This window comes from Typha latifolia, chromosome 5, assembly GCF_019914945.1.
Source record: "Typha latifolia isolate L0001 chromosome 5, TyphaL0001v2, whole genome shotgun sequence".
NCBI lineage: Eukaryota > Viridiplantae > Streptophyta > Magnoliopsida > Poales > Typhaceae > Typha > Typha latifolia.
In genome coordinates, this window is record NC_133090.1 from 2676811 (window position 1) to 2697767 (window position 20957).

A 20957-nucleotide genomic window follows, 5' to 3' on the forward strand; every position below is an offset into this window, starting at 1 on the left:
GATGAGTTAGACTTAACTAACCGAATGATATTTTGAAAGACCACTGTGATTTTGGTAGCAATTATGAATTTTAAAGAATGTAATGGTAATTATAATATTTGAATGTTTTCTTTAGCAATTATATAAAAATTCATAATATATTTATATATTTACTCCTTGGAAAATGAAGACTATATTATAAAGAAAAATTACAAATTACCTCATTAAAATCAAACTATCTTCTTAAACTTTTATTTCTATCACTTTGCCTCTCCATAGTTGGAATAGTTGATGTTTAACGACGCCATTAAATTACTATAATAGTCGTGTGATGTTAATAATCTTATGAATTTGAAATGATTAAAAATTAATTTCCTTCTATGATTATGTATTTGAATGGAGGTATATGGTGATAAATAAATGATAACCAAGATTTAATGCTTGTAATTTTAGATAAGAGAGAATAGAAGAGGCAGAAAATATAGTTTGTTTTAAGTTTGAAGGATGAAATATGATGAGCATATCTAATGAAATGACGAACAATTCCATCATTTGTTATGTCCATTATAGTAGAAAAGTTGCTCCAAGATTCTTATATATATATATATATATATATATATATATATATATATATATATATATATATAATTTGGATGAAAATTATAATAGTTTTATATTAGTCTAAATTATATAAAAAAAGTGATACAAATAAAAATTTAGAACAGTTAGTTAGTAGTTTATAATTTACCCTATTATAAATCACCAAAGGCTTTGAATATGGTCCAGTTTAATTAAGATACGATTCCTAACCTCAAACATTGAAAATTTTATTTTACTCTTCTAAATTGAGAAAGGATGCTTCCAGTTCTTTATAATACGATTAATAGTCAAATATTTAACTGACAATCATTCTCTTCGCATATATTATATCTTAATTCCTACGGACTCTTGACAAAAGTAGAGATTCAGTAATATATCTCTACATGTTAGAATCTAATTATATAAAAAGGTTAGTCTTTCTCAATATAAGTTAGACAGTCCAGTTAATCCCTCGTAAAAAAACTCACGAACACATCACCATGTTTTAAATAGTTCATAAAATTGTTTGTAAACACTAATATTAAAAATCTGAAAATTACTCATGTTGCATGTATATCCATAAAAAATCTAGATTTTGAGAAGTAAATGTGCAAATATCACAATTCACCACGAAGTGCTTGAAGTATTTGCTGTAGTAGTTTCCTATTCCATCATCAGATTCAATTTTAGCCTGTATGACCTTCCATCAAACTGGCAAGACACAGGTGTGCCGGAAGCAAACAAGAACGAATCCAGAATTAGATATATAATCTTTCACATAGAACCATAGTCTCTTTATGAGGAAAGAAAGCATATAAGACATAACAAGGAGACGTCAAATTCTGTTTTCTATTCTATAAATAAGGTAAAGAAGAGCAATTTGATAACGTATCTTGCGCGGCAGAATTATCTGTCTTAAGGACCATCCTTAGACTGACAAAATAATTTAATCAGCCTTCGCACTAGTAACGGGCAAAAGGAAGATAAAGATTAACTGTATAGATCGTCATCATCAGCTGCGGCGCCAGATGCAGCAAAAGGATCTGCCCCAGTAGTCCCAGCATCTGGCTCTGACCGTTCCGAGAAACGGAACTCACTTCCGAATCCCCTGGACTGCTGCAAAGTCTGTGCAAATGCCTGATATTTTCGGATGTCTGCATCGCTGACACTCCTCCGGGCAAACTTCATTGATTCTTCAAAATGGACAGCTTTGATTTCCGCAACTTCATCAGTATCATCTTCTTCCATTGCTTCTGGGTTCTCACTCTGCCTCCTCTCCTTCTCTATATCCTGTTGCATATTTAACACAACATTAGTTATCCCACTATTCGATATAAATAGCACAACTTCTTATAATGAGAATCAGGTATCAATAAAGTGAATTGAAGTCCATTAAGAGACAAGGCTGTAGTAGAGCTCACAATTAAAGGTTCGGACAGGATTAAAAATTTAGAGCCTGACAGGTTTAAGTAGCCAAGTACCCGGGTGGGGGGGAGTTACATCGTGTATAGGGTTTTGAAAGAAAACTTTGTATTGTACAGAAACTCATGGGAATTTACCATCAATAACAAAATGAACTAAAAGAATGTTAGCAATTGAAGAGAATGCTTTTGAATGCAACCACTACAACCAGAATAAGGCGGCATGCACAATCCTAGGAGAGAAGCAGGAAATGAAAGACCAGAAAGAACGAAGGAAGAAGCTTACCTTTTCAATGTTCTCTCTGATAGCATACTTGCAAGCTCGTTGGCATATTTCTGTAATATCTGCACCACTGAAACCTTGTGTGTACTTAGCAAGAGCTTTCAGATCCACATCTTTAGCGACAGGAGACTTCCTCAGGCAAGATTTAAATATCTGAAATCGAGAAACCTCATCCGGTAAAGGAATATAAATTAACTGATCAAGACGACCAGGCCTGAGCAGCGCTGGATCAATAATGTCAGGTCTGTTGGTAGCTCCAATAATGAAGACAGTCTTTTTAGCAGACATGCCATCCATCTCTGTCAAGAGCTGATTGAGAACCCTATCAGCAGCACCACCGGCATCTCCTACACTGCTACCTCTCTGCATTAACAAGCACATAATTATAAAACCAAAAGGGCAAAAAGATAAATAACATTGCACAAGTGAACATGAAACTTATTAAGTGTGTCTGTGCTTGTCTACTCGTATGTATGCAATATATCTTTCAATCAAAACAAACCTGGGTTGCAATGGAATCAAGCTCATCAAAGAAGAGGACACAAGGTGCAGATTGGCGAGCCTTGTCAAAAATTTCTCGAACATTTGCTTCACTCTCACCAAACCACATGGTAAGCAATTCAGGACCCTTCACACTGATGAAGTTCGCTTGACATTCATTCGCAATAGCCTTGGCCAATAAAGTTTTTCCACAACCAGGTGGTCCATAGAACAGGACGCCCTTAGAAGGTGACATACCAAACTTCTCAAACTTCTCGGGATGCTCAACTGGATATTGGACAGTCTGCGAGTGAAACACCATACAAAGTTAAGTTGATAGTTGACATCATCAATGCAAGAAACTAATACCACGTAAGGAACTAAGGATGACTGATATACCTCTTGCAGTTCCCTCTTAACATTCTCAAGACCACCAACATCATCCCAACTGACATTGGGCACTTCAACAACCTGCAGATTAAAGTCAAAGAGTTAAATTAAAATTTTAAAAACAATCTCAACCAAATATAAGATGCCGTCGTGTTTTTTCTCATGCATTTGTACGCGCACACACGTTAAGTGAGAGTGTTGAGAGAGTGCATGATACTTACAGTTTCACGGAGCGCTGACGGGTTACTGGTTCCAAGAGCTGTCTTGAAATGTTCATTAGTAACAGCCATGGAGTTCAGAATCTCAGCATCAATAGATTCATCTTCCAAGTCGATTATGTCCATTTTTTCCCGTATGCACTGAAGAGCAGCTTCAGTGCATAGCGCAGCCAAATCAGCACCAACATACCCATGAGTGTTTTTAGCTATAATTTCCAAATCAACCTGCATCCACAGAAGAAGATTAGCCACTCTAACATACCACATAATTAAAAATCAACTGAATCTATATAAAAGAAGTGGTCCAGGTATGCTGTATTACATCTTCAGCAAGCTTCATGTTTTTTGTATGGATGCGTAGAACTTCAAGACGTCCGACTTCATCTGGGACCCCAATATCAATTTCCCTATCAAACCTTCCAAATCTTCTAAGAGCAGGGTCAATACTATTGGGCCGATTTGTAGCCCCAATGACGATAACATGTGCCCGAGATTTCAGTCCATCCATTAGGGTCAAGAGTTGTGAAACAATACGCCTCTCAACTTCCCCATGAGTTTTCTCTCGCTTAGGAGCAATTGAGTCGATCTCATCTATAAAAATAATCGATGGAGCATTCTTTTCTGCTTCTTCAAAAGCTTTTCTAAGATTACTTTCACTCTCTCCAGCTAGTTTTGACATGATTTCTGGACCATTTATGCAGAAGAAGAATGCACCAGTTTCATTGGCTACAGCTCTAGCAATCAGTGTCTTCCCAGAACCAGGAGGACCGTATAGCAAAATTCCCTTAGGTGGTTTTACACCGATAGATTTGAACAGTTGAGGGTGCCTAAGTGGAAGCTCAACTAATTCTCGAATCTGAGCCATTTGCTTGCGCACGCCTCCAACATCATCATATCCCACCTCGTCAAGTCTATCCTCATCCTCTCTTTTGACAGGCTCCCCTCGGCAAAAGATTTCAGTGTCTGGAGCCACAACACAATACTCTGCAGGATCTGTCTCTATCACCTTGAATTCAACGCTGCGCATCCCACCTCTAACAAGGAACAGATCACCTTTTCTTACAGGCCGATATGACTCAAGGAAATATGCTGCAAAACATACGGGAAACAGAGCTCAATATCAAATGTGTAAATAAGAAAACTCTTTAATCTTATCAGGCTCAGATACAAGAACCAAGATGGAATAGTAGCTAATTAGGAAAATACCAATTGTTTCCGAGTCAGTCCAAGCAAAATATTTGCAAAATAATTGTGAAGTAATAGAACAATTTATGATCACCATCGCAAATTGGACCATGAGTCTCCAAGCTCACTCTTATAGTCTTGCATAATGAAAAATTATTGACTAAATAATGTCTCTAAAGACTATATCAAACTACATGACCTGTACTGGACTACCAGCAGGTGAAACTCTAGCAAAGAATAGTCTTCCAGCTTTCAACAATTAATAAGGCCTTGCTTGGTTTGAGACTAAGTCTCGAACTTGATTAGTTAATCTCATTTCTTAGTCTTAACTTTTAAGAATAAACTTAATTAAATATAAAAAAAATTAAAAAGATATTTAGTTACTGAACTAGTTTAAGACTCTCTAAATGAGTTACAGGTTTCCTAAACTCAAAGCAAACATGGCCTAAAAGACTAAGAAGCTTCCCACAGTGCAAAATGTGTTGTGGCACTTACAACATGGCAATAGGCCTTCTAATTTGAGTATTATAATTTTGCAGGATTATCACAATTTAGAAATCAAAGCTTTAAACCGATAAGTTAGTTAGGAAATTTTAAATAAAATATCTGATGAAATTGTACTCCAGGACAAACAGCTACATATTAAGTATAATTATATTAAACATATACACATTAGCCAAGCATTAATCTACACGAGGGAAAAAACAAACTTACGCTTCAAATATGCATCAAATAAATTCCCCGTGACGCCTTCAATGGTGTCATCAACAGGTAGAATATGAACTCGCTTTCCATACTTCACATCCTGGCATTGGTGGACAGACACCACATCCCCGAGCCTGACCCTAAGATTCGACCTGACGACCTTGTTCATCCTTATCTTAGGCTCGTCACATGTGTCATCAGCGAGCGCAATGCAGATAGTATCTCTTCTTTTCTTGCCCTAAATTTAAGACGACTAAAAGTAAGAATTTAACCAGACTAACGAGCAAGAAACCAGCTACAATGTAAAATTCACACATAATTATATGATTCATCTTAATCAAGATATAAAACACTCATATTTTCAGCTACTAACGACCTCAGAATCCCCCAATTTTTTTTTTAAAATAGAAAAACAGCATCTAGAATTCTCCAAATCAAAACATACAAGAAGAAGAGCAAGAGTACCTTAATGAGAATCGTATCACCGCGGAAAAGCTGCAGCTTTTCCATTGTCTCTGGATGCAACGACACCACGGAGTTGTCATCGTTCGTCGCCTCATCAACTACCAATCGATTGGGCGCCTTCTTCCTCTCCAAGATCGCGGTGCTAAAATCCCTCTTAGTCCCCTTACTGCGAAATTATGCGATTCAAAAGAGATCAGATTAAGAACCCTACCCCTAAATCCAAGTCCAAAGAACACATAATCAAGAAATTAGAAGCCTTACGGATCAGAAGAGGAGGACGCTTCCCCTTGATTCGCCATTTGGATCGCGAAAAAGAAGCCGAATTATACCAAGTAGGATCGAAGAGGAAGCAGAAGAGAGTAGATGGATTTGGGTATGGGTGGGGGGATATTTATAGGGTTCACATTACTTCCTCTGTTGGTTTAGAACAAGTATTCTTCTTCCCAAAGAAAGGTTTCGGAGAATCCCAGCCGTTTAGGCGGATCTACGTGGCGTGATATCTCCCTCGCGTACTTTGTTGTTTTAACCTTCCTTTTTTATTATTTGGAGCTACTTTGATATGAGTAGGACAAAAAATCAAACCTACATAAATACTAAGCGGTCTAATCTAAACTTCAAGCTATCTCATATCCTCATCGTCCCGTTGCTAGGACAATGCCAAGCTATCGAACTATTTTTTTAAGAATTTTAATAAATTAAAACCTACAATAATTTCAAATTATTATTGAAATTATGTCTAAAATTAGAATTTTAATGCCACTTAGATTTAAACTAACATTAAATAATTTACTTTTTTATCCGAACTTGGGAGAAAAATTATAAATTACTATTAATCATTTTATTATTAGAGTAAATATAAATTTTCTACCCATTTTTTAAGATAGTTAAAATTTAAAATTTATTCATACTAATTTTCATTTATGATTAAAAAGTGCATTCACCTAATTCTAGCTCCAATATCAATCTTCTTAATATTTTACCCCTTTCATAATTTGGGTTGTTTGGCCTTAAAACAAATACTTTCTTTTTAAACTTTATTTTGTTTCATTAAATCTAAAAAAATAAGGTTATTATTATTAATCTCATATTCATGGATCACTTTTTCTCCATGTCAAAAAAAAAATAAAAAATTCTAAACGAAGAGTATGGGAAATGAGAGTGGAATTTCTGGATAATTGTCTATAACTTATTCCTACTTGCATGGTTAAAAAGCCTGGAAATAAATAGAGGAATTATTTAAAATAATTTGTAATTTTTTTGGAGTCTAAGTTGGGTGTTACTCATGATTAACTTTAAAACCGTACATTGATTTTGATGCAATTATAATATTTTAAATAATGTAGCAAGTAATTATTAAATTTAGAATTTGTTTGGTGACAATTAGGTAAACGTATTAATATCAAATGATAGGGTGTTAAACGTAATAAACAAACCTTATAGGGTGTGAAATGTAACAATGACTTTTTTTCGCAGACTCCTTGTCGTCAGAGAGATTCGTCTGCGGTCAAACGACGCGGCCTCGATTTTCCACCGTCGGATCTGGTTAAGATTAATCCAATATTCGAACCAAATCTATCAACTCCTCGCCTATTCCACCTTTCCCGTGCCTTATTCTTCCTCGGTATTCGTGCTTATTCCCGCCATGGCCGGGTACCCCCGCGAGCACTGCAATGGCGAGCGGGCCGTCGTCTTCCTCTTCGTTTCCCGCGTCCTCGCCTCCGTCCCCCTCTCCCTCTCCGTCGAAGCGGTCGGTTTCGTCCTCCTCGCCGTCGCAGCCCTCTTGGTCGAGATCGCCGTCGAGAGCTCCGAGGTTGTGCTCCGCCGCTTCAAGACCAGGTCTAATTTTGCCATAATTGGATAAATTTTTAGCGTAAAGATCAGATTTTTGGACAGGATTTGGGCTTTTATTTTTGCTTATAACATAGGTTTGCATCATGTGATTCGTGATTTTTGGTCAGGATTTGGGCTTTCATTTTTGGGTGCTCATAACATAGGTTTGCATCCTATCTCATGATTGGGAAAACTAATTGTGCTTTTAGTAAAGATCTATGTGCCGAATATAGTTATTAGGGATTTAGAATTGGAGAGACCAGCAAGAGGTCCTTTTAGGGCTATCCTTATATTTCATACACGGAAATGCATTTGGATATATAATTAAAGCAAATGATTGGTGGTTTAGAGGCTATGTTTCCTTAAGAGGTTATGAACATTCATCTCTGTAGATGTTGACATTGTCGGCTGAGTTGTTCCTAAGAGATGTGCAAACTCAGTATAAGGATTTGCACCCAAATAAAATGAACTAAGAACATTTAAGATGTATAAGAAACATTTCCAACATTGTAGACAATCAAAAAATTCTTTGTAAGCTTGTAGCTGTTAATCATGTTGTACTATCGGATGGCTGACCATGGACTTATCACAAGTATGGTAGGATGAACCTACTAATTTCACTGCAGTGATAAACAAGTAGACTTGTCTTGATATATATAAGGTGTGCTCTAATCATTTCCTGGAAGTTGAAGCTGCTACTGTAAATGGTAAGCAACTTAATTTGCACATAGAATAGTGACGAATTCTGATTGAAGGGCCTCATCTGTAATTTCAATTTGGAAGTGTCTAATATACTAACTATACCTTTGTAGTGATACATCCTCTTTGGACTTAGTATTTCTTGATGCACATGGATGATTCTTCTTCTGGACACTATATATTATTGCAGGGCTGGCGTTTCATCTGGGATACTTCTTGGTGCAATTACACTGCCTGGCGTCATGCTCTCGCGGTTGATTCAACTATCACGAGTATTGTCGGAGCATGATAATGTACACGAAGGTATGATGTCTGGAAGTAGATCTCAGCCAAGCACCTCTTTGAAAGTAAATAGTCTTTGGTCATTTATGCTGTAATTTTTGTTAGTTTGTGTTATCTTTCCAAATAATTCAAGGTTCTTAACTTTCCTATGTATTCTTATCTCCAGGGACAGAGCTTCCATATTTGAACATGCAATATTGGACAGTGTCTGTGTGCTGCTTCTGTGTGCTAATTTTCTTCCTTACACTTCTACGTCATTCTCATGTCAATACAAGTTCTTTTCAGTTTTGCGGTCCTCGAGCTTCAGTATATAGCTCACTCTACGTAGCTTCATATATATTTATGTGCTATTTCTCTTTGGCAATGAAATCTGATGGAGGTGAGTTGTGAATATTCTAGGATATGGTCATTTTAATATGTAAAGAAAAGAACAATCAATTCCACAATGTAAAGTTGTTCCGGGACTGTATTTCTTAAGTCTCTTTTGCACAGTTTCAGGTTGGCTTGCCCCAAGTAATATGCTATGCTTACTCTGTCATGGATTGGCTACTGTGAAACTTATCCAGCATACTCTTCATACATTTCCATCATGCGCATCAATTGGTTCGTCTCTGAGTTCTCTATGTCCATTTCCTTTTTAATTTATCACCTCCCTTGGCACAAATTTGTTTTATTTGTTATCAAGATGGATGACTCATGACATAACTCTTTTGATGTAGATCTTTCTTCTAACACGATCAGAATTCAGAACTTGTTATATTTCCTGTTATGAGTTTCCAGCATCCTTAATGTCCACTATATATGTCTCTCTGTGTGTGTGTGTATATATATATATATATTAGATATAGCTTAATAATCCCTAGAGAAGAACTTAGTTTTTGTGTCTCCTTGACTAATCATATATATACTGATTGGTCATTTAAGGGTAAGTTATACATTTAAATTTCAAAACAAACTACTAAAAGATCTATGGAGTAATTTATCGGTCTCAATAAAGTCATGATGTGTGGATATTTCCATTCATGTAAGCATGAACAAGTGATGTTATCGCTAAAAATACCAGTGGAGTAAATAGATGGAGCTCTGTATATTTGAATACAATATTAGGATAAGTGAAGTATCAAACTTGTTCTGAAGTTGGCTTTACAAACCTGGTCAATGTCTGGTAATAATTTTTATGAATCTGACATAATTTGGACTGATCACCTGATTGAACTTTGCCTAGGGCCAGATACACTTAATAATCATGTCCTCCTGATTGGGACAAAATAATCATCTCAGCCTAGACACAAAGCGGAAAATTGTCAGTGGTATCCATGTTGGCTTTCTTTTCTTGGTAGACTTTTCTATTGGTAGATTTTCTTGACTAATTTCTTCTTGGATAACATATGGCTATATTGGGGACTCTCTGGTTAAGCTGAGTTCCCTACTAATCCTCATTCTTGTAACTTTTGAAGAAGAAAGGTTCACAAACGGGACAACACATGCCTGTACAATAAGAACAGAAGACTAATTTGTACATCATGTCTTTATTGACTCTACGAAATTTACATTGCTAACATCTTTAGTCCATAATTGGGGTGGGTGCATTACTGCCAGGAAAAGCATTGCAGCTTCAGTATATATAGATTGAATTAAATGCCTTAAAATGGGGAAATAACCAACAGTTTCTTTCTTTTAATAAATTTTTAGTTATCTCGTTAAGACTGTTAAGACAAAGGCCAATCTTCATCTAGATCTACCTGAGAGAGGATTTGTGTCTGAGTCTTGAATATTCCACACAATGGAATATTTTTCAAGGGTAACACTCAAGGAAGATATACTTCATGAGACTTGAAACTCCAAGATCTGAGTGACAAAGTGAAAACCATTTTCTCATTTTTTTCCTGTATTTACCTGCTGTCCCATTAGATAGTCATCCTTTTCTTTCAAATTGATACTGGTTCAGTTTTTTATTTTTGAGTTTGCTTATTATTGCATTATTCTCGTATGAGATATGTGATCAATATACAGTTATTTTTCTTTAAACTGTGAGTACATGCTATTTCTGAACTATAGCTTAGCCTCTTGTGTTAATCTCAGGAGAAACACTTCTGGTATCTAGTGGTCTGGTTCTTTACTTTGGTGATATGTTGGCTCATACTCTATCAAAGGTCAGTTATTTGCTTCTCAAATGACTATTAATCTTCTTTCGTTGGGTGCTATCAGGAATTTGAAAATGGATAATAGTGAACCTAACATGAACTGTGAATAATTCGACAGATGGATTTCTTCTTCTTATCATCTCAACGATATTTTCATCCGTATGGATCTCGAAGTGAAATAGCCACACTTATTCAGGTAGGACTAATCATCTTTATAATCTTTATCATGGTTTAGTGAGTTTGTATTCTTTGCAGGGAATGCTGCTTGGCCTGTTACTTTTACCTGCATTCTACAAAAGTCTTCTTAAATTCTGGGTTTACTTCACAACTATGGGCAAGCAAAGAGCTCAAGCAGCTGAAGGGTTGAGACAGAGAGAAGTTGGAGACTCTACTATATTTTACGCTTCCCTGTTTGTGGTTCTGATTACATTAGTTCCAGCATGGATGCATTTTGTTCAGGATTTTGACATGCATCCACTGCTCTGGTGAGTATCCTTGAATGTTTCTTCTTATTTAAGAGTATGAAAAACTTTTTATTGTCACCTGGAATGTATAAATTATAGATTATGTTTAAAATTATATTCTTATTAGTCTTTTACTTTTTGTGATGGAAGTTTCTCTTTTTTGTAAATATAGAACTCTCCATTATGCAATGATATTATCTCTTACTCTTCTTATCATGTGATCCTGAACATCATTCTCTTTTCTTGCCACCTACATATTTTAGTTGATTGATGAGTGATTCAGGAAAATAGTTTGTCTTGTTTCTTATTATCATTATCTTTTTGCCAGTTTATTATCTTTCTATAGGGTTGATATAATTCTTGGAGTCTGTTAAAGTATTTATGTTGGTGTAGTCTATGAACTGGGTCTATGGCTTAGTGGCTTACCCTGTGTTACCCATTATCATCCTGTATGAGTATTAGCACTATGCTCCAGCACTGAACAGTGAACATATGATACTAGTGTTTGCATCTGAACAACTCATACTTGGATAATTCAAGAGACTCCTAGAAACTTCAAATGATCATCTTTTATCTGGGCAATTTACATTGTACTTCTACATAAGAAAATACATGCTACTTCTGCAGAAAAATAAAATAAAATATTAAGTAAGATTGAGGAAGGATTCTGAAATACATAAAGGTATGTCTGCCTTCCCCACGTCCCTCATTGTCAGGAAATTTGTGCACTAGAATTCTTTTTTATGTATTTACGCACATCATACTGGCCTATTTCAATTTTTTTCCCAGGTTTGGGTTCTTGTTTTATGCCTAGACACTTGACAGCCCGCCATGTCTGGTTATCTCTTGTTTGGAAAAGAAAGTGCATTAAGATGCTGTTTGTTTTTAGGTGATTTCTTTAAATACCATTCTGACATCCACCTGTGATATTTGGGCTTATGGTTATCTGAAAGAAATTTTTTACCATGCTTAAGATTAAGGCACATAGTCCAAGGAAATCAAATGATTACATAGGTATCTGTGAAAATTTGATTCATTATTAAGGTTGATCCTTTCAAATTTTGATATGTCCAGATGTATCCTATATAAGACTGTTTATTTCTGTGTCTATTCATCAATAGCCAATTCTTGATGTCTGAAATTCTGAATTATCCAAAGGAAATCAATTCTTTAGAGTTCTTGCCAATAATTGTATCATCCAATTTACAGGGGCATAACTGAGCATAGCTATGGCACTCTGGATGAATAAAGTTTCTCATATTGTAATTTTTGGTTCAAATTGTGGTTACTTCTTTTCAGATTAATTATATTTATTTACATAACTTGACCTTTGACAGGGTACTTAATTTTGTGTTCACTGACCCTCTCAAAAGACTTGCATTATGTACATACTGGATATGTGTTATATGTGCATCTGTCTTGCGGTTCTACGGTATATCAAAGAACAGCAAGACTGAGAGGATTCTTCTCCGGAAGTACTACCATCTAGTTGCAGTCCTAATGTTTTTGCCTGCTCTGCTGTTTCAGGTGATATAGATTTATACTTTATTGAAGCTACATTGTGCAGAAAAACACCAAAGTCCATAGGCTGACTATCAATGTGCGTTCTCTTTTCAGCCAGCTTTCTTGGATCTAGCATTTGGTGCAGCTTTGGCAGTTTTCCTAATATTGGAAATGATTCGAGTAAGTTCTTATGTAGATTGTGATGATCCCTTCAAAATTTAGCTTTATATGTATCTTGTCAGACTTGGCTAATGATGCTATTTTTTTGTTTTGGTGCTCAAATGATGGTTATTCTCTCCAATTGCATTGGAAAGATAAAATCATTTCTACTGCAGCAAGGCTTCCATTGTTTTAGTACAATAACCACGGCTTTAGTCTCAACTATTTGGGTTGGCTATTCCCTTGTTATAGTATATATTTTTCAAGACTTGATATTTGACTCCATGACCATTTAAGACAGCTCAGAGACACTTTAAGTTGTTCTCCAATCCCCTTTAATTTTGCATACTATTTGGGTACATTACTCTATTGCAGTTGTACCATATAGTCACATGTTAGCAGCTCTTTTGCGTTGCTATTTCTGATTGGCAATTATAGGTTGTAGACTCTCAGAAAATGTACATCATCTGTGCAGGTGTGGAAAATACAGCCTCTGGGGAACATTGTACATCAATTCATGAATGCTTTTACAGATCATCGTGATTCAGAGATTCTTATTGTCAGGTTACTTCTTAAGTTCTTAACACTCGAAATGTTTTTGACAATGCCTTTTCATATTCTTTTAATTAATGATATTCTATCCTTTTCCTCTCTGCCTTTTTTTTTCCAGTCACTTTTCCCTCTTATTGGGCTGTGCCCTTCCTAAGTGGATGTCCTCTGGGTTCAATGATCGGCCCCTTGCTCCTTTTGCTGGAATTCTGAGCCTAGGCATAGGGGATACTATGGTAAGTACTTTCTCCACATCAATTCATGATAATCTTTATTTAGTTTTTTAATATTTTCCTTTTTATTCCATTCAGGCATCCATGGTTGGCCACAAGTATGGTGTCCTGAGGTGGAGCAAGACAGGCAGTAAGTGATCTTTCATTATTCTCTTCAAACTAAGATTATATCAAAAGCACTCTTAAGGCCTGTTTGGTCTTCGGGCTATTAACGTATGAACATATGCATTTTCGCTTTGCTAGAGAAAACTATAGAAGGTACTGCAGCAGGCATTACTTCTGTCTTGGCAGCCTGCTCAATGCTGCTTCCTCTCTTAGCATCTAGCGGATTTATACTTTCTCAGGTTTGATCTCTTTTCCTTTTCCAAGAAAATGTCGACGTAAGTATCTATATAACATGAATTTTTGGATTTTATTCTCGTAGTTTATATGAAATAAATTTGGCAAACAGCTGATTAGGACAATGTTTCGCTGCCAAACTGCTTAGCCCTTAAACAATATGTTTTCTCGCCCGTAAAGAAAATACTAGAAATAAACTCCTTATTTGCGAGAAAATCAATAGTACACCATCTTATTTTGCATTTTCTAAATTACGAACTTGTATGGTCACCTTGTCCACATGATCACAACATTATGCTGAAAAATATTCCTTGGCTTTGTGCAGCATTGGTTATCTCTGCTGATAGCAGTCATCTTGAGTGGCTTGTTGGAGGCGTACACGGCGCAACTTGATAATGCTTTTATACCTCTTATATTCTACAGCCTTCTCTGTCTATGAGATCTATGGTCTAAGGTGAATGGATCTTTCTATCAAAGATTCTTTGGTGCCTTACACACTATTTTTTTTTCTTTCTCCAAAACGACAACTTATTCTTTCTTGTATGAGTTCATGTATATAGAACAGGCCTAAGGGCGTTTTTGCATATAATACGAGCTCAGTTTTACACAATTCCCCTGCGTAATCTCTTTACTAGTGTCTACTGAAAAGTCTGCAAAGCAGAAACTTGTGACATTATAATTGAGCTTGACTGTTTTCTTTCTCTGAAAGATGTTCTGAATTCGAACTACTTCATGATCAACAGTTAATTGTATTTGAAGGCGATTCACAGTACTTCAGGATCAACAATTATCGATCAATATATTTGATGATCGCCTTTGTAAGTTTCTCTCCAATGTTGAAGCGAGACTAACTACTAATTACCCCAAAAACACTTACCCCATTCATATGTAGAATGAGTTAAAAATACTAATATAACTATGCTAATTTGTAATACTGGGACAAGAGAGACTATTCCAGTATAAGTTATTCTTATTTTTTTTTAATAAATTAGTATAGTGTGTATAACTATATTAGATGTGATATAAATTTGAAATATTAGTTTAATAAATAACTGAAATAAATTTTTTTTAATGGGTGGACGAGAAGAGAAGATGAGATGAGAGAAATTATTTGAAATAATAGTTAGTTAGAGTGATGACTTCTCAAGAGTAAAGTTGTTCTTGGTAAATATAAAAATATCTGATAAAAAAAGAGAGGAGAGATATTAATATACTAGCATTGAGACAAGTGATTATTTATTTATTACACTAGTAAAAAGATCTACACCAAATTAAAAAATTTCATACCCAACAAGGGGACGAATGTTTGAATGAGCTGGAATTTAACCTTTTTTCCTAGAACCTTTCCTAAGACCTTTGTATATATAGGAAGGACCTCCTCCTGCAAGTGCTTTGAATTCATGCCTGTTAAGGTACATATTGTGTGAAGCAAGGTCTATTTAGGAAGATTGCACACACTGACACTGTGACAGACAAACAAAAACAAACAAAAGACCACATATCATCACTCCCCTTAGCAGTGCTTCGGGGGCAGATCATGAAGTCAGACAATGTGTTGGACATGCAAAAAATGTCACCTATTGTCAAGGACAAGGGGAGAAAATAATACATAGTATCTCTTTATTTGCAGAAACTTCTGGCTCTGTAAGGAGCTAAGTAATCTCATTACATTATTACATAGACAGCAAAGGGTATGTTACATAACAAAAATATTATCAAATCAACTATGGTGGTTAAACAGAGAAAGCATATGGTAATCTGAAGATTTCTCATCTAGACCTCTTTGAAAAAAAATGGTCAATCAGATAATCCAGCTCTGCTCCTCAGATGCTCCTTGAAGCCCATGATATCACCTTGCCACCTAGTGACAGTTTGATTCTCACACACCCAAATCTCTTGTGCCACCTGATTAATTAACCTGAAGTCATGACTGACCAAAACCAAACCTCCATCCCACTCATTCAGTGCTTCTGCCAGGGAATCAATGGTCTCAATATCCAGATGGTTTGTTGGCTCATCAAGCAGAAGCAAGTGTGGTTGCCTCCAAGCCAGCCAAGCAAAAATTACCCGACTCCGTTGCCCGTCTGATAGGTTCTTCATCGGCATAATCTGCGCCTTACCTGAGAGACCGAATTTTCCAATTGCCGCCCTCATCTTCTCCTCCTCATTCCCTGGGTATTCCTTTATCATGTACTGGAGAGCCGACATCTCCAGATCAAGCTTCTCAGCCAGATGCTGATGGAACTGAGCAATCCTGAGGTGATTATGCCGTCTGACCATGCCGTCTAAGGGGATCAGGTCGCCAGTCATAAGCTTGAGCAGTGTGCTCTTTCCAGCGCCGTTAGGTCCAACTAATGCAATTCTGGAGTCTAAGTCAACCCCAAAGTCGAGATTCCTGTATAGAAGGTTGTCAGGAGTGTAACCGAAGGTGACTTCGACGAACTGCAGCACAGGAGGTGGGAGTTTTCCGACATCCACAAAGCGGAAAACTAATATCCTGTCCTTTGCCACCTTTTCGGTCAGTCCTCCCTGCTCCATCTTAGCGAGGGTCTTCTCCTTGCTCTGGGCCTGGCGTGCCAGCTTTGCAGAGCCATGACCAAAACGGGCAATGTACCCCTTCATTGAAGCGATCTGTTCTTGCTCCCACTTATACAGCTTCATCTGATTTTCTTCAAGCTCCGATCGTGTCTGGACATATTGGTCGTAGTTACCTGTGTAGAGCTTGAGCTTCTTGTTCTGCATATGGATGATGTTGGTACAGACACCATTAAGAAAATCCTGAGAGTGTGATACAACAACAAGAATACGATCAAACTTCTTCAGAGTCTCTTCCAACCAGACACATGCTTCAAGATCTGTAACAAAAGGAGGAAAAAGATGAGCTCGATTAATTTCCGGACGGACTTGTTTCTACATTGATGTGGAAACTGGAAACATGACAGCAAATATAGCTTATTATTCATGAGATCATTTTCTCGAAAAGTAGATTTATCATGTTCCATAATGACCACCAACGGGGATAATAGCAAATAAGGTGCCCAAATAGTTATAAAGAAAATGCATTAGGTATGGCAAATTTACTACAAGTAACAACAAGAAACCGCACTAGTCCCCACTATCTGGGTTCTGCTATATATGGATCATTCTCTTTGATGCAGCTTAAAAACCTTGCTACTCATTTCGGTGCCTTCATTGCAAAACAACAACTACTAGAGACATACTAGATTGCCTAATATGGCCTATCGGGGTTGTACATTATTGCATGAATGATTATAAACTAACTCTTAATGCACGTCAAAGACTCAAAACCTTACCAAGATGATTTGTAGGCTCGTCAAGTAAGAGGATTGTTGGGTTCATGAAGAGTGCTCTTGCTAATGAGATCCTCATACGCCAACCACCAGAGAAATCTTGAGTTTTTTTTGCTTGCATTTGCTTATTAAAGCCAAGCCCATACAAAATTTCAGCTGCACGCTTCTCAGCAGTTGATGCATCAATGGCTTCCAACCTCTCATATATCCGTTCCAACGTTTCTCCACCACCATCTTCCTGAAAAATGTTAGCATTTTATCATTCAGATTAGAATATATATGAATTCTCCTTGCAACAACAACGAGGAAGAAGGGAGTTTGTGGTACCTCAGCTACTAATTTCTCCGCCTCCTTTTCCAACTTCAGCCTTTCTTCATCACAGTTGATGACTGCCTTTAGTGCAGACATGTCAGAAGCTTCAATCTCCCGAGTAAGGTGGAAAATATCCATGTGGTCAGGAATTGGGAGCTCTCTGCATCCTATTGCTGTAAGGAGGGTAGACTTCCCACAGCCGTTTAACCCAAGAAGACCATATCGTCTGAAAATGGGATCAACAATTAGGCATAATAAATTGAATTAAAATTGAAAGAGGTTAATATACATATCTAAACATACCTCCCATAGTTGAGCTCCAGTTCCGAATCTACTATGAGGTCATGTCCATGAAAGGTCAATGATAGAGACTCTATCTGCAATTTGCAATATCAGGGTCAGCTAAGACCTTATATATCTCATTTCACTCACAAAGGGCAAACAAACTTCTAACTTACAAACAGGATATACAAAAACTAATTATTTCAAATTACTATATAGTTATCCACATGGGTACAGTTCAAACCAAATATACTGCGGCCAAATGCAAAACATTTTTCCTCTTCTCCTTGAAAAAAAAAGCACATATAATAAATCTATTCACATAAATTCATCATAAAGTTCTTTTCTTGCAAATAAATTAAGGCATCATTTGATTAAAGAAGGATGGTGGCAAATAAAAGTAGTTTGGTATTTTATACAACTATCATGACTATCTACGAAGTTAGAAACCCCTTATCTATATATTTTGTCCAACCGAATTATAATTAACTAATCTTCAAAAACGCAAGTTAAAAATAAGCTAAGTAGCAAAGAATTTAACCATATGAAAATAGGAAAGTGCTAACTTTCTAAAGGAACTATCCCAAATTCGAGCCAAACTCCCTCGGTGAACCAAAATTTTCCTCTCAAACATCAAAAAAGCAAGAAATAGATGAAAACGTAACAGCTTACATGGATATCTCTCGACAGAGGATGGGAGGCGAGAACTCCCGTGCAAGTCCGATCCGAAATCCGGAGCGATCCGACTCCATTAGAGACCTTCTCCGCCGCCACCGCGGAAGAAGTCGAAGACGACTTCCCTCCCCTCTTAGCAGCCGCCGCCGCCTTCTTTGCTGCCGCCTTCTTCTTGCTCGCGTCCGACACCATTCTCCTGCTCAAAAATCAATCGAACAAAACGATCAAACAGACAATCCTAAAACAATTCATCTAGAAACCCTAAAGGCAAAAAAAAAAAAAAAAAAACGACGTACAAAATCAGAATTTAAAAACACTCCGGGAGAGATTTCGATGCGCCGATTCGGGAATTCCGCGAGCTAGGGTTGCTGCGTTCGCCCTTAATTCAATATAAATACAAAAGTAATATAAATTTTTTCGTATTCCTATTCTTCTTTCTCCGGGCAGAGAGGAAGAAGCCGGGAACTCCACGGTTTCATTTCCGACAGCTGAAAGCGGGTCGGATATTTATAACGCTCCTCCTTTTCCGATTTAATTATTTCGTCGATTTTATGGAATTATGCCACGTGTCTCGCACATATACAAGCATAAGATTGTTTCTGCCGGGGATTCGATCCCAGCCGTATAAATGTGGACAAGTTTGTGGAACGGACGGCTGATGATCCGAAATGCGGGTTTAGGTCGGTTGCTTCTTGTTCTTGTCGTTTTGTGCTTTTTTCCGGGAGTAAGGATGTGGACTGGGATATCAGTGGATACGTGGTGGATTTTGCTACTAGATTTGCTAACGTTGTTTGGACTTGCAGTCAATGGTCTTCTCGGACTAACAGGTGGCGGAGTCATGGGAAAAGCTCGAAAGGATTCTTCTTTATTAATTAATACTTGGGTTTTGTTTACATAAATGCCACTAAATTTTTAAATATTATACTTTTACTGTTTTATAATTTTACTCTAATTAATAATATGGACCCAGATTGAGGTACCTGTATAACATTACTATAAAGTAAAAGGTGTTTATTGATATGATCTATTAAACGCACTAACCATGGCTTGACTCCTTAGCCTTTATCCCCTTTCAATTCCATAATAGAGATTTATAAGAAATCCACGTACGTATCCATGAATCGGCTGCTTCCCGTGCCGGCGAGCAAGAGGTACGTCCTCCGCCTGTTCATCTCGCTCAAGTACGTGACGGCCAACGTCATCGACCGGCGGAGCGGGCGCGTGGCGGCGACGGCGTCGTCGGTGGAGAAGGATCTGAAGGCCGGGATGGAATGCGGTCGCACGTGCAACGCCAAGGCGGCCGCCGCGGTCGGTGAGGTGCTCGCCATGCGCCTCAAGGTCGAGGGCCTCGCCCTCGAGCCCATCTACGCCGACGCCAACAAGGAGGTGGAGAAGAAGGGATTTAAGAATCGCACCAAGGTGTGGGCCATCTTGAACGCGCTGCGCTCCCATGGGGTTAACCTCCAGATCGAGCATGATGAGCATGGCCCTCCTGCTTGAGGAAGGCGGTAATTTGATCTGATCTACGTTGTGGGTCCGTTTTCTTTGTGCTGAAGCTTTGAATTCATTTGCTTGGTACCCGAGGTGTTCGATGAAATGCTTGTGAGGAGGAAGCCACAACTTTTGAGAAGAAATTAGCTTGCTTCGCCAGCTAATATTAACTTAATACTCACTGATGGCACTCTCCGCCCCCTAGGTGAATCAAGGTCTAACATCGATGGGTCCTTTTTAGAACCCAATATGATTGGAGGGATTGTTTTTTAAGCTGACTCCCTAATAATTCTCTTCTTATTGTAGGCTCTAATTATTTTTAAAGAACCACAACATCCCCAACCTTATGATTGAGACTGATTTCATGTTGTTGGCAAACACCTTAAATAGGATCTGGGAAGCCAATTAAGTTGCAAATTGGTTTTAACAATTGGGATAGAATGTTAGGTTTTGGATGTATTTGGGAAGGATTTTTTCAGTGTCCATTGTTGCAGTTTTTGCACCTTGATGTGGGCAGTGCTCTATTTGGTTAATCTAAATCTAAATCTCCTTTTCTTTTCTTTCTTAAACTTATTACTCACTTCGATCACTTGTCGTTAATCGCTGAGGCTCTCGCCTTACCTGAAGCCTTGGCCATCTGAGGCCGATTTTATGCTCCTAATCTATAGCCTCCTTGGTTCTTTCTTTTATCTCTGATTCCCTGCTCTCTCTCTCTTAGATCCTTATTTCGAAGGATAATTATGTCTAGACTGTTGTTCATTTCTACACAAAAACTTCTTATTTTTTGACACATTGATTCTCGTAACTATATATATATATATATTTTTTTTTTTTTTTAAAGTGTACTTTCCATTAGTTTTTTTGGAGAGAGATGAGAACTTAGAAGTGCGCTAATTAAATTGATTAGATTTTTATTAAAAAAATAATATGTGACTGCACTATGATTGATATTAGATTATTTATGAACCATTTTACTCTT

At 37.2% G+C, this 20957-nt stretch overlaps 4 protein-coding genes across 5 annotated transcripts; 2 read left to right on the plus strand and 2 right to left on the minus strand.

Annotated features, from left to right (window-relative positions):
* Window positions 1–1286: 1286 nt before the first annotated feature.
* LOC140788720 (cell division cycle protein 48 homolog) lies at window positions 1287–6214 on the minus strand. The gene is made up of 9 exons (XM_073138122.1): window positions 5967–6214; window positions 5706–5871; window positions 5250–5478; window positions 3673–4439; window positions 3354–3575; window positions 3142–3213; window positions 2765–3046; window positions 2266–2625; window positions 1287–1848 (listed from the first exon to the last, which is right to left on the minus strand). Exons 1-9 carry the CDS (start codon window positions 6002–6004, stop codon window positions 1549–1551), a joined length of 2436 nt encoding a protein of 811 aa, XP_072994223.1. The 5' UTR covers window positions 6005–6214; the 3' UTR covers window positions 1287–1548.
* Window positions 6215–7296: 1082 nt separating this feature from the next.
* On the plus strand, window positions 7297–14517 carry LOC140789910 (dolichol kinase EVAN). 2 transcript variants are annotated; one of them, XM_073139818.1, is made up of 14 exons: window positions 7297–7541; window positions 8425–8537; window positions 8683–8895; window positions 9009–9119; window positions 10599–10669; window positions 10779–10856; window positions 10916–11145; window positions 12462–12651; window positions 12742–12807; window positions 13262–13350; window positions 13457–13571; window positions 13647–13698; window positions 13812–13912; window positions 14233–14517. In XM_073139818.1, the coding sequence occupies exons 1-14, from the start codon at window positions 7348–7350 to the stop codon at window positions 14344–14346; spliced, it is 1737 nt and encodes a 578-aa protein (XP_072995919.1). In that variant the 5' UTR covers window positions 7297–7347; the 3' UTR covers window positions 14347–14517. The 2 variants fall into 2 exon arrangements, with proteins under 2 accessions (XP_072995919.1, XP_072995920.1); XM_073139819.1 differs by having other exon boundaries at window positions 9015–9119.
* Window positions 14518–15505: 988 nt separating this feature from the next.
* LOC140788926 (ABC transporter F family member 1-like) lies at window positions 15506–19009 on the minus strand. Its single transcript, XM_073138464.1, has 6 exons — window positions 18784–19009; window positions 18485–18683; window positions 17834–17907; window positions 17546–17756; window positions 17222–17456; window positions 15506–16762 (listed from the first exon to the last, which is right to left on the minus strand). The coding sequence occupies exons 2-6, from the start codon at window positions 18677–18679 to the stop codon at window positions 15705–15707; spliced, it is 1773 nt and encodes a 590-aa protein (XP_072994565.1). The 5' UTR covers window positions 18680–18683; window positions 18784–19009; the 3' UTR covers window positions 15506–15704.
* A 504-nt stretch (window positions 19010–19513) lies between these two features.
* Window positions 19514–20547, plus strand: LOC140789574 (uncharacterized). The gene has a single exon (XM_073139333.1). The coding sequence runs from the start codon at window positions 19604–19606 to the stop codon at window positions 19985–19987; it is 384 nt and encodes a 127-aa protein (XP_072995434.1). The 5' UTR covers window positions 19514–19603; the 3' UTR covers window positions 19988–20547.
* The last annotated feature ends 410 nt before the right edge of the window (window positions 20548–20957 follow it).

Coding starts and splice junctions, on each gene's coding strand:
- LOC140789574 (XM_073139333.1), top strand. CDS start 19,604: ATGAATCGGCTGCTTCCCGTGCCGGCGAGCAAGAGGTACGTCCTCCGC.
- LOC140788926 (XM_073138464.1), bottom strand. CDS start 18,679: ATGGTGTCGGACGCGAGCAAGAAGAAGGCGGCAGCAAAGAAGGCGGCG. Junction 17,908..18,484: donor CTCTGTCGAGAGATATCCAT/GTAAGCTGTTAC, acceptor TGCAAATTGCAG/ATAGAGTCTCTATCATTGAC. Junction 17,757..17,833: donor CTGGAGCTCAACTATGGGAG/GTATGTTTAGAT, acceptor TCCCATTTTCAG/ACGATATGGTCTTCTTGGGT.
- LOC140789910 (XM_073139818.1), top strand. CDS start 7,348: ATGGCCGGGTACCCCCGCGAGCACTGCAATGGCGAGCGGGCCGTCGTC. Junction 10,670..10,778: donor TGGCTCATACTCTATCAAAG/GTCAGTTATTTG, acceptor ATAATTCGACAG/ATGGATTTCTTCTTCTTATC. Junction 13,913..14,232: donor GCGGATTTATACTTTCTCAG/GTTTGATCTCTT, acceptor GGCTTTGTGCAG/CATTGGTTATCTCTGCTGAT.
- LOC140788720 (XM_073138122.1), bottom strand. CDS start 6,004: ATGGCGAATCAAGGGGAAGCGTCCTCCTCTTCTGATCC. Junction 2,626..2,764: donor TTGATTCCATTGCAACCCAG/GTTTGTTTTGAT, acceptor TTGTTAATGCAG/AGAGGTAGCAGTGTAGGAGA. Junction 1,849..2,265: donor TCAGAGAGAACATTGAAAAG/GTAAGCTTCTTC, acceptor AATATGCAACAG/GATATAGAGAAGGAGAGGAG.